The 16,953-nt window shown below is 38.8% G+C and overlaps 1 protein-coding gene across 7 annotated transcripts in view; it reads left to right on the top strand.

Annotated features, from left to right (window-relative positions):
• The window catches only part of Tenm1 (teneurin transmembrane protein 1), an 803,700-nt gene extending 789,380 nt beyond the window's left edge, over positions 1 to 14,320 (top strand). For all 7 annotated transcript variants that reach the window (XM_031355201.1, XM_031355294.1, XM_031355365.1 and 4 more), the window contains 5 exons: positions 1,034 to 1,330; positions 7,614 to 8,001; positions 8,859 to 10,079; positions 10,602 to 10,744; positions 12,535 to 14,320. In XM_031355201.1, coding sequence (XP_031211061.1) covers positions 1,034 to 1,330; positions 7,614 to 8,001; positions 8,859 to 10,079; positions 10,602 to 10,744; positions 12,535 to 13,293 — 2,808 coding nt within the window. In that variant the 3' untranslated portion in view covers positions 13,294 to 14,320. The remainder of the gene's footprint in view (positions 1 to 1,033; positions 1,331 to 7,613; positions 8,002 to 8,858; positions 10,080 to 10,601; positions 10,745 to 12,534) is intronic.
• Positions 14,321 to 16,953: the final 2,633 nt, after the last annotated feature.

Here is a 16,953-nt window from a genome sequence, read left to right as displayed (position 1 = left end):
ACACACACACACACACACACACACACGTACACACGTACACACGTACACACGTATACACACACAGTCTCAGTACTGTTTTCTGAATGATTGTGCTATAATCAGCAAGTCATAACAGACGTGATGGTGTGTCTGCCAAATACTTCCATTCCTAGATGAAAACTGAGTCACTTGTCCAGTGGCTTTGAAAAGCCACCAAGTCTTTTTGCTTAGTTTTAATTATTTTAGTAGGCTATTTAGCTATCTGGATCTCTCAGGTGGACTTAGCTGGATTTCATCAAAGCCAGGCACCGCTGAGTGTTGTCACTGACAAAGTCCAATCAAATTCCTTGACTAGAGCTCACTTTGAGCCAACTGTAAGGTTCCAAGGTGACTGTGACCAGGACTCAGCCAAAGTGTAGTTGTTGCTGGGTTTTTTTTTTAACTTGAATCCAAACTTAACTTTCTTTAATCAGTACATGGTGGACAGTTACTATCAATGCCCCATGTTTACCTGCCAACTTCTCCTGGAAATGCAGTTGAATGAGGTCCCCTCAGTAGATACTCTGAGTTCCACTGTGATATGAAGTTCATTGAGCCCAAATGAACATGAAAAATCCAAAGCAGTTTGAGCTCATTGTGTTCTTTTTCTTTATTTCCTTATTTACCACTTGGTTAGTTACAAAGGGCAACACAAGCCAGGAATCCCCATTCTGACTCATATCTAATTCACGTAAAATAGGATCATGTAATCTTTGAAAATGGTGGTGGTTCATCTGAGTCCTTAATTGAGAAAGACAACCATCAGCAATATGATGAAGGTCAAGATTATACCGGGCACTTTGCCAGGAAGTAAAACATGGCCTTGTCCCTCCATGAGTGTACACTATGGTGAGGAAATAAAGGTAACTGTTAGATGAAGAATATGAAACAATGAGGGATCAGTGCTGACAGAGTCTCCACCACTGAAGCATCTAGAAACGCTTCAGGATTGGGAATGCACTAGATGAAGAATCAAAGCGATGTGTAAAATATATTTCATCTTTCTTTTTTGTAGGCTCATAACAGAAACCTACTTTCCATTGATTTTGATCATATGACCCGCACGGGGAAGATCTATGATGATCACCGAAAATTCACCCTCCGAATTCTTTATGACCAAACCGGACGACCTATTCTGTGGTCTCCTGTGAGCAGATATAATGAAGTGAACATCACATATTCACCTTCAGGATTGGTCACATTTATTCAAAGAGGAACCTGGAACGAAAAGATGGAGTATGACCAGAGTGGAAAAATAATCTCAAGAACTTGGGCTGATGGGAAAATTTGGAGCTATACCTACTTAGAAAAGGTAAGTATATAGAATGGAAAATGAATAAGAATATTGAAGGTGGCCCGAAGTACCCAACTTTATGAGGACCTACAGGAGAAAAATCTATGTCATCCTTGCATAAATAACAAAACTCCACTGTGAACCTGTACAGATGTGCTGTTTTTTCAACTGAAAACATCCCCATCCCTACCCTCTGCCAGTTATCGTTTTTTTCAAACTGAAGTCAGGATAATGGCTTAGCTTTCTACTCATTTGAGCATACTTTTTCATCCCCTTGAAAAGGTGTCTGTATTATTATAAAAACTCACACTGAGAGAAAATTGCTAGTAAATTCCAACACTCCTCTGTGTTAATGTATCTCGGCTCCAGTAAAAGGCCTCTTGCCCAACAAACAAGGATTTTTTTTTCCTTACCATAGTCAGTGAAATTTTGGTTGTACACATTTGAGGACTAATTCTCAAAAGTAATTAGCCTGAGGGAATGGTGACAGAGAGTACTAATTGGTAGTCGTCTTCTGTGTGTACTAAGTCTCCAGCAGCATCCATAATAGGAGCCGATGCTCTCTGTCTGGAATAAAAGGATTATAATCCCACCACACAAACCATTGGTGAGACATTAGCCCTTGCATAGCAGAAAGGTTTCCGCTCATATCATTACCAGTAGACAAGAAAAACAATTAACCTTGATCCGCCATTGCCAAGTCTGATCCCCTCCTAAGATGTTGAATGTTTTCTTCCAAATTAAGTCATTTCAATTGAATTTATTGTTTCTGAATTCATTCCTAGGTAAAGTAGAAGATCCTTTCTTTCCCCCTGGGTAATCAGCATCTCTTAGAAGGATCACAAGAGATTATGGCACACATGGCAAAAAGGGGACAATCTGTGTGCTTCTGATACCCTGTTTTCGAAAGGTGGTGTGTCGGTGGCTCCATGCCATCAAACAACTAGTGTATTGCTTAACCCAGAGCTGGTTGTTGAAGCACTTCCCTCCTCAAGAATGCCTACGTGATAAAACAAAGTTTGCTTGTGACCAAAAGCAAGAGGCGGCAGTCCTCAGCTATAGCCTCCCGGGGTCCCTCCCTTCTGGGAAAGCTTTTAGAATGTGTAATCTGTATTCTGAGCAAGAGAAATCTGCATCTCACAGAGCAAGTCTTTCGCCTTTTGAATTTCAACAAAGAATGACTAGAAAAATCCCGTGGCTAAGGACTACATTGAATGCCTTAAAACTTTAGCGGAATCCAAATATTTGGTAGCATCTATACATAGTCAAAATGCTTCATAAGGAATTTACTAATAACTTTGGTATATATGCACATTTTAAAACCATATATATGTCTGTTTAAAAGAATCATGCCACTAACCTAACAGTTTTCCCTCCCCAGCTCCTCCACGTGAGTTGGGAGGTAGCCAGCAGTCCTTAGTGGCATGTAAGGAAGGGGCTGCAGCCTCGGGAGCACCAGAGTGTGACCAGCTCAGCTAATTGCCTGCAGACAGTAATATCTCGGCTTCCCAAGACTTTCCCTTTTATGCCATCGATGTAATAACAAAATATCTATTGAAAAGTGAAAATCCAACCCAGCATGCAGGTTTCTCTGACACCAGTGAAGAGATGTGGTCTCTCTTATTTCGTCACATTTGCTTTGGGACTCACACAAAAGAAACTTCATATCAGTCCTTTTTTATACAATAAAATATTTAGTGAATACCAGTTCCTTAAAAAAAAAAAAAAAAACAGCAAAACAGACCAACATAGAAGCACATACCTGAATCCCCAGCCCTAACAAGGCTGAAGCAAGAGAATTCACAAATCCTGTGACTCTTTCACAAAAACAATCCAAAAAGGAACAAAATAAGACTGAAGACCTGTTGACCTAGAATAATATGTTAAGAGAAATTTCAACGACTTCCAATTGTTTACGGACCAGGGAAATCATTTGGCTGTTTACTTATTGTGCCTTTGTTTCCTGTGTAATTTATTCTTTAACTAGAAGAATAACCACAAAAGTCCAATCCTACAAAATGCATAATTACGAAATGGTTTCTTACTTATAAAACGGTTGCATTCATGAGATTTCTAAGCACGTCATCCATATTCTTGCCATAATTTCCTAATTCATTCTGAAATTGATTTTAGTAATATTATTATCACCAGTGATAAATAACTAATTCACTGAACAAGTGCATAGCCTAAATGAAATAATTTAATATAAATCACAAAAACTAGATCATTGGAAATAGCTGGCACTTACTTCGACTTGATGGTAACTCAAGAATAGGAGAAAAAAGAAAAGAGAAAAGGAAGAAAATAAAAACAGCTTTGAAATTTGGATTCAAAGAAAACTAGGGAAAGAAGATTGGCTTTTTTGTGTGCTTTTCCAGGGGCTTGCTATTCTGTGACTCCTATTCTTTCTAATTCCATCTTTGAACATAGACTTTACTACCACATTCTTTCAATGGTACAGGGGACGGGTCGGGGGGTACACATATTGCTTCTCCTAGTATACAGTAAGAATGGTCAAACTTTACCCCCAAATACTCTGGCATCGCATCTGCAAAGCTCCTTGCTGTGCTGACACCATGATATATTAAAATCAACATCACACTTTTTTAAACCTTAGCATGCAACAATTTTACACAAAAGAAAAAAGAAAGAAAGAAAAAGAAAAAAGAAAACAGTTTCACTTTCTCTAGAATACGTGAAAGTTAAGTTACACATACCATTTTGTGAACAATGCTTTGTACTCATTAAGAAATGAGAAATAAGTATTTGGCTAAAGGCTGCGGTTTCTTAAATAGATTCTTCTCTATTAAGAAAATCAATTATTACTTCTTAGTTTTTCTCTCTTTAGTCATTAATTTTCTGCTTAGATTTATGACACTTTTCCAAGTTAATTATATTTTGAAGACCAGTGCAACGAAGTTTGTATTATATCTGATGTAAATCTTTCAGTTTCTTAAAATCACTCTTACAAGCTTCATTTTAAAGTGCCTTTAAATATATTTTATAATCATTTAATAAGGTTTAGTTTTACGCATTTACACAAAATTGCCTATTTGGGCTTGTTTTCAAGGCTTTCTGCAGAGACAGAATGCAATCTTTGGCTTCAATTCCCAGGTAGCCCCACACTGCCATCTGGTGGTCATGTGAATGTTATGCCTTTTCAAATTTCTACTTTCGTTTCTAGTGTTGTTCGAATAAGTATACAGCCATGATTGTTCTCTTTTATTTCCTCTCACAGAGATTTCTTTTACAGTATTATAATCTATTTAAAAAACTCAAGCCTCCCACTCTATTATTCTCACTAATAAGGAATAGCTTTTTATCTTGCAGCAGCACAGTGGACACTGGATAGACACATAAGCATTGTTTTGAAACAAACTGTTAATAATACCAATCCAAAGTGAAAAAGCAGCCAAATGGGGCTAAATGGTATTGTGACAACAAAACAATAGCATGCGGGAGATTTCTAATCATCTCTTCCACATTTTTTTCCATTAGCAGGAGGGTTTAAAGCAGACGTGGGGGTGGATGGCTTTGAGGGCAAACTCCAAGTGAGCAGCACAGAGAAACAGGGCTCAGGCACTGGTTTGCTACAGGCTAGAAGAAGAAAACAGAGGAAAGAATACAATAGCAACGCCGTATAAATTTTTGGCAAAGCTAGTACAGTGACTGGAATAGGCAGGATGGTGCTGGATAATGTGTGGCAGCCATATGGTGATTGTCCCTGGCCCGCACCACAAGTGACAGATGTCATTTGTTCTTGGCAAACTGACAAGAAAGAGTGGAAAGGAGCTGGAAAATCAGACTTTCAGGGTGGAAATAGCACAAAGGTATTTTCACCAATTACTGCATCGACCCCACCCACTTCAGTGTTCTCCCACCTGCTGTCCCATTCACAGGAACAATTCCTTCTGCTTCTGGGGAGTTTTGTATTGATGAAGAGAGGGCCTCTCTTCCTTCCCCAGGCCTTCACAAGATTGTGCCTTTTATTCAGGAGGATTTGTAGGTCACAATGGTAGGACAGCAAGATGTGGAAAGCTGCAGGTGTTCCATTGGTAGCAAGATGACAGGATTTCTCCATCTACTTCTGCATCCCCAACATGATGGTGGTGGGAAAGAAATAATAACTAAATGAACAAATAACACTGACTTCATGGGATTGACCTGCAACTGAAAAATCAAGAATTCTCAAAAGTATAGGAGGGTTGTGCCTTTGCATAACATACATACAGTTATTACATCATGCTTCTGTCATTTTCTAAAAATTCACATTGTGTAGTTTAAGTAATTAATGTTCACAATTGTATGTGTCATTTGCATGGAGAAAATGAAAAGATACTGTTTTCACAACATAGAGCTCAGAAGTCGAAATTAATTTTTTTGTTGTTGTTTTGTAATTCTCCACAAGGGTGAAAGTCTCTTAAAGCATTATATTAGCGTACCTGGGTGAAGTTTTTCATTTTTCTTTAAAGACAAAAGCACTGATGTAGCATAGTGTATGTGAGTGCTTGCTACACAGCAAAGAGGACTTGAGTTCAAATCCTCAGCACCCACATCAGAATAGCTAGGCATGCATAGTTTCACATTTGCCTTTAGCTCCAATACTGTAGGGGACAGAGACAGGAGGACTTGGGACTTGCTGCCCACCAGAATGGCTCAAGATTCATTAAAACATAATTTCTTAGGAGACTGGGACAGAGAGTTAGGATAGGATACCCTGTGTCCTTCTCTGACCTCTATGAGTGCATATACAGAAACAGATGTGTGTGCCCACATACTTACAAATCAAACAAAACCTTTTTAAAAAATAAGTTTTAATTGCCAGTGAATTAGCGTGTTTCATAAAGCAGTGCTCTTTTTGCATATATAATTGATATTGACTTTCTTTTCCTGTGGTACTGAGGATCAAATTTACACTCTCACATATGCTAGGTATGTAGTCTATCAGTGATCTATATTCTCAACCCTCTAAAAAATTAGTTTGAGACAAAGTCTTTCAAAATAACTGAGGCTGGCCTTAAACTCACTTTGTATCCCAGGCAAGTGTTAATGTTGTGAGCCTTCTGCCCTTAGCCTCTTGAGTAGCCTGGATTATAGGCCTGTGCCAACAGGCCTGACGAGTGTTTCTGTTTAAAATTATATCAACCAATATTTATTAAACATCAGCTACATACAAAGTATTATACTTTGACAAATAACTGACCCTAAAATACAAATTTATTGTGTGTTGGACTGGATATAGCCAAAGAATTCTTCACTTTTAATGCCTCTCTCTCATTCTTAGTATTAAAACATGAATCAGATTGAAAAATGAAAAACAGCTAAGTATATATTGCAAAGCATGTACAATAATATTCAACATGCACCTTTTCAGGAAGACAACTATATGAAATCAATGCATTCCAGTGAATCAAAGTTCACACTTGATATATCCTGTCCCACTTTACCTCCCTCCAATCCATCCCCATATAGAAGCAGCAGTGACCTTTCAGAGACAACAACCTGACTGTTTCTCTCGCCTCAAATGTCTGTCCTACGAACTTGCTTAAAACTTGACAGTGGGTCCCCTCTTGCAAATGAGCTTAAGTCTCAAGCCTTAAAAATTCATACAAGTTCTAGTTCAACTGAATTTTTTTTTTGTTTTTTTGTTTTTTTGAGACAGGGTTTCTCTGTGTAGCCCTGGCTGTCCTGGAACTCACTCTGTAGACCAGGCTGGCCTCAAACTCAGAAATCCACCTGCCTCTGCCTCCCAAGTGCTGGGATTAAAGGCGTGCGCCACCACCGCCTGGCTCAACTGAATTCTTACCATTCACTATCACCACCCTAAAACCACACACATTCCAGCCATACAAAATTCCTCTCAATCTATGGGAAAAGGCCATTTTCAGAGGCTTCCTTAATCCCTAGCCCCTCCTAATGCTGCAGCCTTTCCTTCTGAACAACACACGCCCTCTCTTTGCCTGCTGAAGATTATTTAGGTTTCAACTTGAGTCTTCCTTCCTAAGTCTGGGATAACCATTCTTCCTCTACTTTCCTGAAGTCATTTATACTTCCCCTGTCTTAACTCATTTCACACTGTATTATAATTGTTTACTTGTCTTTCTTTTCCATTAAACTGCATTAAATCCCATGATGGTAGACAACATTATTGTGTGCTACTGTATCCATTGGGATCTGCCACAGTCCCTGACACATAGTCATTGCTAGAAAAATTTGTGTTAGATGGATGAATTTGTATTTCTTCTAATGTCTTAAACATCAGTGGTACAAATTACAGTATTTTGTTCTTGTCTCATTTCAGTCTGTGATGCTTCTCCTACACAGCCAGCGGCGTTACATCTTTGAGTATGACCAATCAGATTGTCTGCTGTCAGTCACCATGCCGAGCATGGTGCGCCACAGCTTACAAACCATGCTTTCAGTGGGCTACTACCGTAATATCTACACTCCACCAGACAGTAGCACCTCTTTTATCCAAGACTACAGTCGAGATGGCCGACTCTTACAGACTCTGCATCTAGGGACTGGGCGCAGAGTTTTATACAAGTACACAAAGCAAGCAAGACTGTCTGAGATTCTCTATGACACCACTCAGGTCACATTAACATATGAAGAGTCTTCTGGAGTGATTAAGACAATACACCTGATGCATGACGGATTCATCTGCACAATCAGATACAGGCAAACAGGTTTGTTATGACACCGGGTAGCAGGATACCTCAACATCCATATTCTTTTATATTTTTATGATCACATTCATACAAATAAGAGCTAACCTCTCATGCTAACTCATGTTTGACTGAACAAATTTCTGTTTTCCTTCTCATACTCTCTTGAATTCTAAATTTGAAACATATTGTAGTCTACCTGAGAGCTGATTCCTTAATAGCACACTATATATTCCTGTCTCAACTTTCAAAACAATTGCAACTTCAGTACCTATCTTAGCCCTATTCTTGTTCGTATCCACACCTGTATCTTTCCAGAGATCTGTGTATAAGACATGAAGCTCAGAAAGCAGCTCAAGCCTGAGGTAACCTCTATAAGCTTCAGTTAATGACAAAAGTCAGAACGCTGGGATTTATTTCAACCTTTGTATTCATAACATGCCCAGAGCCAGTTACTTCAATGTTGGACATTGTGAGAATCTAACCATCTGACTTTGTAGCAAAGGTTAACTAAAATGAATGCATTTTGCCATTGATGATAGCAAAACAGCATGAACATAACAGCAGTTTCTTCCCTTTAGGCTACTGAATAGGTTATTTTGATAGTCTCTATAATTAAATTGATCTGTAACTGTGCTATGCAATATTTTCCATGTCTAGTGACAAATGCTACATGCGCGTGCGCGCGCACACACACACACACACACACACACACACACACACACACACACTGACATGCCCAGACATCAGACATCAGAGACCAATCTATAATACAATATGATTTTGAATATAAAGGTATCAATACTTAATTAAAAACTCTTGTGATTATGCCTAGTTTATCAGATAGCAATTTCTCACTTTTATTTTGGTTCCTACAGGACCTCTCATTGGACGTCAGATTTTCCGATTCAGTGAAGAAGGTCTTGTGAATGCACGGTTTGACTACAGTTACAACAACTTTCGTGTCACCAGCATGCAAGCTGTGATCAATGAGACCCCTTTGCCCATAGATCTGTACCGATATGTTGATGTTTCTGGTAGAACAGAACAGTTTGGAAAATTCAGTGTAATTAATTATGATTTAAATCAGGTTATAACTACAACAGTGATGAAGCACACCAAGATCTTCAATGCCAATGGACAAGTCATTGAAGTCCAATACGAGATCCTAAAGGCAATTGCCTACTGGATGACTATTCAGTATGATAATATGGGCCGGATGGTCATATGTGATATAAGGGTAGGAGTAGATGCCAATATCACAAGGTACTTCTATGAATATGATGCTGATGGGCAACTTCAAACTGTTTCTGTGAATGATAAAACCCAGTGGCGGTATAGTTATGATCTGAACGGAAACATCAACCTTTTGAGCCATGGGAATAGTGCTCGTCTTACTCCTCTCCGATATGACCTCCGAGACCGCATCACTAGACTAGGGGAAATTCAGTATAAAATGGATGAAGATGGTTTCCTGAGACAGAGGGGAAATGATATATTTGAATATAATTCTAACGGTCTGCTGCAGAAAGCCTACAATAAAGTTTCTGGCTGGAGTGTACAGTATTACTATGATGGGCTTGGGCGACGCGTTGCCAGTAAGTCCAGCCTAGGACAGCATCTCCAATTCTTTTATGCAGACCTTGCCAACCCTATAAGAGTTACTCATCTGTACAACCACACAAGCTCAGAGATTACATCTCTTTATTATGATCTCCAAGGTCACCTTATTGCCATGGAGCTAAGCAGTGGTGAAGAATATTATGTAGCCTGTGATAATATGGGCACTCCACTAGCTGTGTTCAGCAGTCGGGGTCAGGTCATAAAAGAGATTTTGTATACACCTTATGGTGACATCTATCATGATACATACCCTGACTTTGAGGTCATCATTGGTTTTCATGGAGGACTCTATGATTTTCTTACTAAATTAGTGCATCTAGGCCAAAGGGATTATGATGTTGTTGCTGGCAGATGGACAACGCCTAATCATCACATATGGAAACAGTTGAACCTTCTTCCTAAACCATTCAACCTCTACTCCTTTGAGAATAACTACCCAGTTGGCAAAATTCAAGATGTTGCAAAGTATACCACAGGTATTTAAGTGGAATTCAATTAAACTTAACTTGACCTAACTTACTGCTAGCCAATCTTATTACATAGTCTCAATATCTCTGTAGAGATGTTCCCTCTGCATGTCCCATTTTCTAGAATCAGAGAAGCATGGAACTTTTCATCAGGTGTTGTGCTTTTGCATCCTGGTTCTTTCCCTTTAAGCTATTTCTATGCTCTATTCCTTAAAAGCTTGTCAAGGTACTCTCAGAAAACAAGCAGGATTGTGTTGCATGGAATAAATCCAGGGTCACAATCCAGGTGGTCTTAAAACCAGTACCAGATTGAGTTTCACTACAGTAAACTGAGCCTATTCCTGGGATTGCACACAGATCAGTACATTTCCCTACATAGGGGAATGGGTAATGTTTTAGAGTAAATCAAATGAGGGGGAATGCTTACTTTACCTTCTCATGGTCGAAACATTGACAGAAGAAGCATATCTTTCAAGTTGAGAAGTGCCTTTTAAATGTAATTTTTTTTCTTTTAAATTGTGTGTCTCACAGACATTGGCAGTTGGCTGGAGCTCTTTGGTTTCCAATTACATAACGTACTACCTGGATTTCCCAAACCAGAACTAGAAAACATGGAATTAACTTATGAGCTTCTTCAGCTCCAGACAAAAACCCAAGAGTGGGATCCTGGAAAGGTTAGTACAAATTTTAGCAAGAAAAAGGAAAAAAAAATTAAAAAAAAAACAACAAAAACAGAATATCATCTAATGCCAAAAAAAAAGTTTTATTTCTTTGAGGAGCTTTTTGAATGATGTATGAGGAGCCATCTGTAAGGAAAAGATCAGGAAAGTGGAGCTTTGAAGGGAGAAACTAGTAGATTACTGATGACGGCACAAAGGAATTGAATGTCTTACATTCTAAAATCAGCTAGCAACAGCAACAATGGATTCTATATGGAGAAAAACTGTCAAATTAAAAAGTGTGCCTTAAGAACACAAAATAACATAATAAAACTGTCTTTGATAAAGAAAGACATATACAGGTATAATAAACAGGGATATTATGTTTTATAGTGATAAAGTCTTAGGGAACTATGAACACCGAGACAAGGAGGTGTTGGCAGAGGAGGACTAGGAGATACAAATAGAAAGGAAAAGGAAGGAAGAAAACAAAACTGAAGTTTGGGCAGAGAAACTTGACATTTAGGCAAAATTATAAAGAAAAGGAAATTCTAAGTAGGTATTGTAGAGCTATTTATTTTATAAGGATGTATGACATATACACGGTTTTTATAACTAAAAGTCACTTTTACAAATTATCAATAAGTAAATAAATAATTAAATAAGTGTTAAAATGTTTTTTAAAATACTAGGAGGGTTATTAGTCTTTTTTCTTTGTTTCTTAGCAAGTTTGAAAGTTGCCCAAGTAAGAAAAATATGTTAAACATCTGTAAAAAGATGAGCATGTCTTTCGTATTTTTCAGGGTTTTTTTTCAGTTATTTATAAGACCATAAGTGATTGAAAACAGGAACTATGTTTCATACATTTTTTTTCCAATCTCAAAGTGTGTGAGGTATCACTCTATGTGCACTAATAACATCTAGTTAGTGTCAGTTACCTTGCTGAATATAAGAACTGTGTTTTGAGGAAGCGGGCCTATTTAAAGTTCTTTCTATGCCCCTCCCTCCAAAGGTCAAGGAACACCACAGAAGCAGGGGTACAAAGATCGTAAGAAGCAGAGGTTAGAGGGACTGCTACAAAGCACTGTGTATTCTGGACATGACGAGCAGTTCACAGCCACAAACTCTCAACGACACCAGACCTAGACAAGCTCAGTCTAGTTAGTATTCCAGCATGGAGGTGGGGCCCCCAATTCTAGCTGAGAAGCTACAGATATTCAATGACTACAGGGGGCGGTGAGTTTTTCTCAGGGGTGGGACCTGTGGAGAGTTGTCCATGCTACAGTGGATGGCCCTAGACCTTCATGCATGTGGGCAACACCATTTGGACTAATCGGACCTGGTACAGAATACAAATATAAAAGGATGTAAGTTGGGAGTATGATATGGGGGGAGGTACCTGGGAGGAGAGGGAAGTGAGAAGGAGTGGATTTGACCAGCATAGAATATATTCGTGTTGAATGGGAATTTTTTTTTCCAGAAACTGGCTACCACAAGTAAGTCCTGAAAAGAAAAAAAAAAATTCTTTGTAGCTGTGAAATTGTGGGATACCGTATTCGAACGTGTTTCCTTACATTCTAAAACAAGATATAAGACAACTGAGACATGAGTACCTGTTAGTCATCCGTTTGCCCAATCTTTGATGTAGATATGCCAGGGTGTTTTTTTTTATTATTATTATTATTTAATAATGACTAAGTGACAACTTTAGAGAAGGAATCAGCCCTTGCCAGCCTTTTCTTTCCAGTAATCAGCAGGCATTCAGCAGTTATCTAACCCTGTGCCGCCTGTGCCTTCTCTCACAGATGATCCTGGGCATTCAGTGTGAGCTCCAGAAACAGCTGAGGAATTTCATCTCCTTGGATCAGCTTCCTATGACTCCTCAGTACAATGAGGAGCGGTGTCTTGAAGGAGGGAAACAGCCGAGGTTTGCTGCTGTCCCTTCTGTCTTTGGCAAAGGTATCAAATTTGCCATCAAGGAGGGCATAGTGACAGCTGATATTATAGGAGTAGCCAATGAAGATAGTAGGCGTCTTGCTGCCATTCTCAACAATGCCCATTACCTGGAAAACCTGCATTTTACCATAGAAGGGAGGGACACTCACTACTTCATTAAGCTCGGGTCTCTAGAGGAAGACCTGGTGCTCATCGGTAACACTGGGGGGAGGCGGATTCTGGAGAATGGTGTTAATGTCACTGTGTCTCAGATGACGTCAGTGTTGAATGGGAGGACTAGACGGTTTGCAGATATTCAACTGCAGCACGGAGCTCTGTGCTTCAATATCCGGTACGGAACGACTGTCGAAGAGGAGAAGAACCACGTGTTGGAGATGGCCAGACAGCGCGCAGTGGCCCAGGCCTGGACTCAGGAGCAGAGGAGGCTACAGGAAGGGGAAGAAGGGACTCGGGTATGGACAGAGGGAGAAAAGCAGCAGCTTTTGGGCACCGGGAGGGTGCAGGGGTATGATGGGTATTTTGTCTTGTCGGTTGAGCAGTATTTAGAACTTTCAGACAGTGCCAACAATATTCACTTCATGAGACAGAGTGAAATAGGCAGGAGGTAACAAAAGAAATCTCTGCCTTTGCGTCACCAAAGACTGCCTGTTTTTAAAACAAAACAAAACAAAACAAAAAAAGGTTTATTGTATTGGTTTTCTAGATCAGAACTCTGTATATGTAAATATGGAGGAAAAACATATCCAACTGCCTTTCAATGTGACAGAAGATGGTATTTTAATATTGTTTGTTTAAACTCTTTAAGAAAAAATGACAGAGATTTTTAGTTCTTGTGTGGCAGTATTCAAAAAGAACACAAGCTGAACTCAAACAGCTAACACAAATGTTTTCAGAAAGCACCACTTTCAATTTGTTGAGCCATGCATATGTTCAAACACATAAAAAGAACCCAAGGCTCTCAATTTCTATTGTGACACCGAGGTTCACATCTAATTGTTGGCAGACCTTACAGGCTACTTAAAACTGTGGTGCAATAGTATCTAAACCTTGCATCTCAAAAGACTGCCAGCCCCTTCACATTGTCCAGATCTGTTCTAGGAAACTTAAAAGGAAATCTAAAATGTTTTCAAGAACCATCTCCTGGAGTCAGAAACTGTTTTCCCTCCTTTCCTGATTTTTCCTCCTTGCCTGTTAAAAAGTAAATGCCATGTTCTTGTGCTGTGTTTTGGCGTGTGGTGGCTGGCTTCTGTCTACTATACCTTCCCGTGAGTGCAGTAAGCAGGCTGAAGAGCCGCTGATTTGCTTGTGTGTACGTGATACCAACGCAGCTGGTAGATGTGACCTCTCTCACATAATCTGTTTTGACGCAATTTTTTCCTCCATTGGCCCAGCTGTATTGGCATCGTGTAAACATAGCTTTTATTAACCTGGGTAGGAATTTCTCATTTATATATAGGATGTGCTTTGGTCATAGTTTCACATTAGTAATTCAGTATATATACACTAATCCAATGGTTTGTGCACATGAAAGGTAATATACTAAAACGGATGGTTCTGATACAAGAAAAGAGGCTTTAACAGGTCTATGTGCCTGTGAAGCTGAGAAACATATTAACTACTGCTGCAGAAATTCCTGAGAGCCAAAACCTTAGAAACAATAGACCTTGCATTACAGTGAAAATGAGATGAAAGCCAACATAACAATAGTTGCTGCCTCATCATTTCCTCCCACTTAGAGTCATCTTTCAAATGTACAATTTTGAATTGAATCTCTCCCAGCCATATGCAGAAAATTAAATTAAGTGAATCCTTTCCAACTTAAAGCATTTCATCTAATTACCAAGGAGCAGACTAGTTTTTCACCAATGTAATTTATGTGGTTATTTTACTTCTCTGTCTTTAACCCACGTATGTTTGTTTAATAATTTTTCCACCTAGGAAAATAACTATTTTCAGGAGGGGTTGTTTGTTCCATAATCGCTCAAATTTAGAGAAATGTCAGGGTTAATATTAATAGCTGCTGCAGTTTTCTCAATCTCTTATGAATCCTGTAGTAAAAGAAGCCACTTGATGAGCCAAGAGATTTGTGCCCATTGACAAAGAGGCAGTTTATAAAATGCTGTGTAATTGCAAGTTGCCGCAAATGAAAATTCATAACAGCACAGTGTGCCCAGTAGAAAATTCCCAGGAGCCAGCTTCTACCCTCGCATCACCCGATGAACATTTGCTATGTCTGGAGGAGAATTTATGATGGACTGTTCATTTAGATTCTTTCCAGCTACTACATAAATACAATATGGGGTCATTGTCCCGCTTGTAATGACAGTTGCATTGGAAATATGCAATGTCAGAATCCAGACTCATGTTAAGATTTTTTTTTTTTAAAGAATCTGACTTTCATTACACAAAGAATGAGTGAGAGGGACCCCAGCAAATAGTAGGGGAGGGTGTATTAAAATATTCCATTGTTAAAACCTTCAGGTTCAGATCATCACATACATGCGGTGAGAACCGGGGAGGAAGAGAGAGAATCCACGATGAACTCATCATTTATCTTTGTAATTGGAAGCACAGCAGCTCAAGCTATTGCTAATCTGGACTAAAATCCCAGTGTAGGGTTTTTCCCGAATCAGGCTTGTGCCATCAGTACAGTATTCACAATAGAATACTAACAAGTTTCACAAAATATGTTGAAAATTTGAATACCTCCACACCAACCTAAAAATTAGATCTTAAGTTCCTAGAACCTCTGACATTCTTTTAAGTCAATGGGAAAATAATTTGTTAACTGTACATACAAGTGCATTCTTAAATGTGGTGTGTTTGGATCACCAACCCAATGTATCAATCTTCGCTTCTATTTTAAGTGATTGCACTCTTTTGCAACTCACTAGTGATGTCTCATTTTCAAACCGATTGAAACATCCATTAGCAAGAAAGAGTTGGAGCTATTCCTTCATAGTAATTACCTTGAACTGTGCGATTCTAGGTTGTAATATGTATTTAGTTAGTTTGTGCCTTTGGTTACTTAAAGTTATATTTGTATTATATTCAGGAAATGCACTTTTTATCACTTACAACCGTGCTTTTAATACTGCCTTGAACTACTATTGTTCTCTTTACAACTCCTAACGTTTTGAGGAGGAAAAGAAAAACCAAAAGGTTTTTAGTACTAACAAGTTGCAAATCTAAGAGACGCATTCTGGCATTTCATAAAAAGAACATGGAAATATTAAGTATGCTGCTTCCCGTTGGCAGCGGGGGACGGTGCTTTCACTGAGTTTTAGTTCTGAAGTTGGAATGAGAGGACAAATGATTTGTGTTTCCTGATGACAGTGCAGCTTTGAAGGGGAAAAAAAATGCATGAAATTTCTCACACACAAAAGGCAGGTGGCTCACACGACACAGCTACATACCACTCAAGCAGGTTAAAGTGAGAAGGCAGGATTTGATGCTCCTGTGAGGAACGTTCTGGGAGGGATACAGGAAATACTCCGTGATTGCTTCTTTTCCTTAGGCCCATTTCATTGCGTGTTTTTGGTTTTAACTGTTGCACTCTAGAGATCCCAACTGAGCTGAAAAGTTCAACGTTTAGGAGGTATTTAAATGCAGCTATTTTCAGTTGTCATTCCAACTGCTGTTGATTAGAAGCACGATTCTGGATGGAAAGAGGAATAATACAGCTCAATTCATTCTTTCACCAGAACACTTGCCATAGAAATAAGCATATGTTTTATTTTTTAACCCAGCAAAATAATGTATAAAATAAGGATGTCATTTATTCTCAAGCCACCTAGGAGTTCTATAATATATAGACTGCATATGTATGAAATAATATATACAACATAGCCAAATATGTGAAAACTTGACAATGTATAATTTGAAATTCACATACTACCTACATAGAAAGGTATAACATTCCATTAAAAATACCCTTAGAATTTTAGTTTCCATCACTTATTTCTCCATTTCCTTTTTCTCTTCCTTTCCTACCAGACCTGTTCCCACAGTAACTTTACCAGAGAGTCCAGGCAAAGTTTTTGCATTTCTGCAGATTTGTTTGTGTTAAGGTCAATTTAGTTCAACTGCAATGAAAAAGCAGAAGTATAATCACCAAGTATCAAGAAAAAATGGAAGGAATGGAGTGTATTATAGCTTGTAGGGAAACATGTGGCTATAGATAGAAAACATGCTTGTTTTCTTGGAGGAACTCACATATACATAGAGACCTGCCTACTACTTCAGATCTCAGACTGCTCTTCCACAGC

This window comes from Mastomys coucha, chromosome X (genome assembly GCF_008632895.1).
Source record: "Mastomys coucha isolate ucsf_1 chromosome X, UCSF_Mcou_1, whole genome shotgun sequence".
In the NCBI taxonomy this organism is placed as follows: domain Eukaryota; kingdom Metazoa; phylum Chordata; class Mammalia; order Rodentia; family Muridae; genus Mastomys; species Mastomys coucha.
Note: the sequence above shows the minus strand (reverse complement) of the source record. Positions and strands in the feature narration are given on the sequence as shown.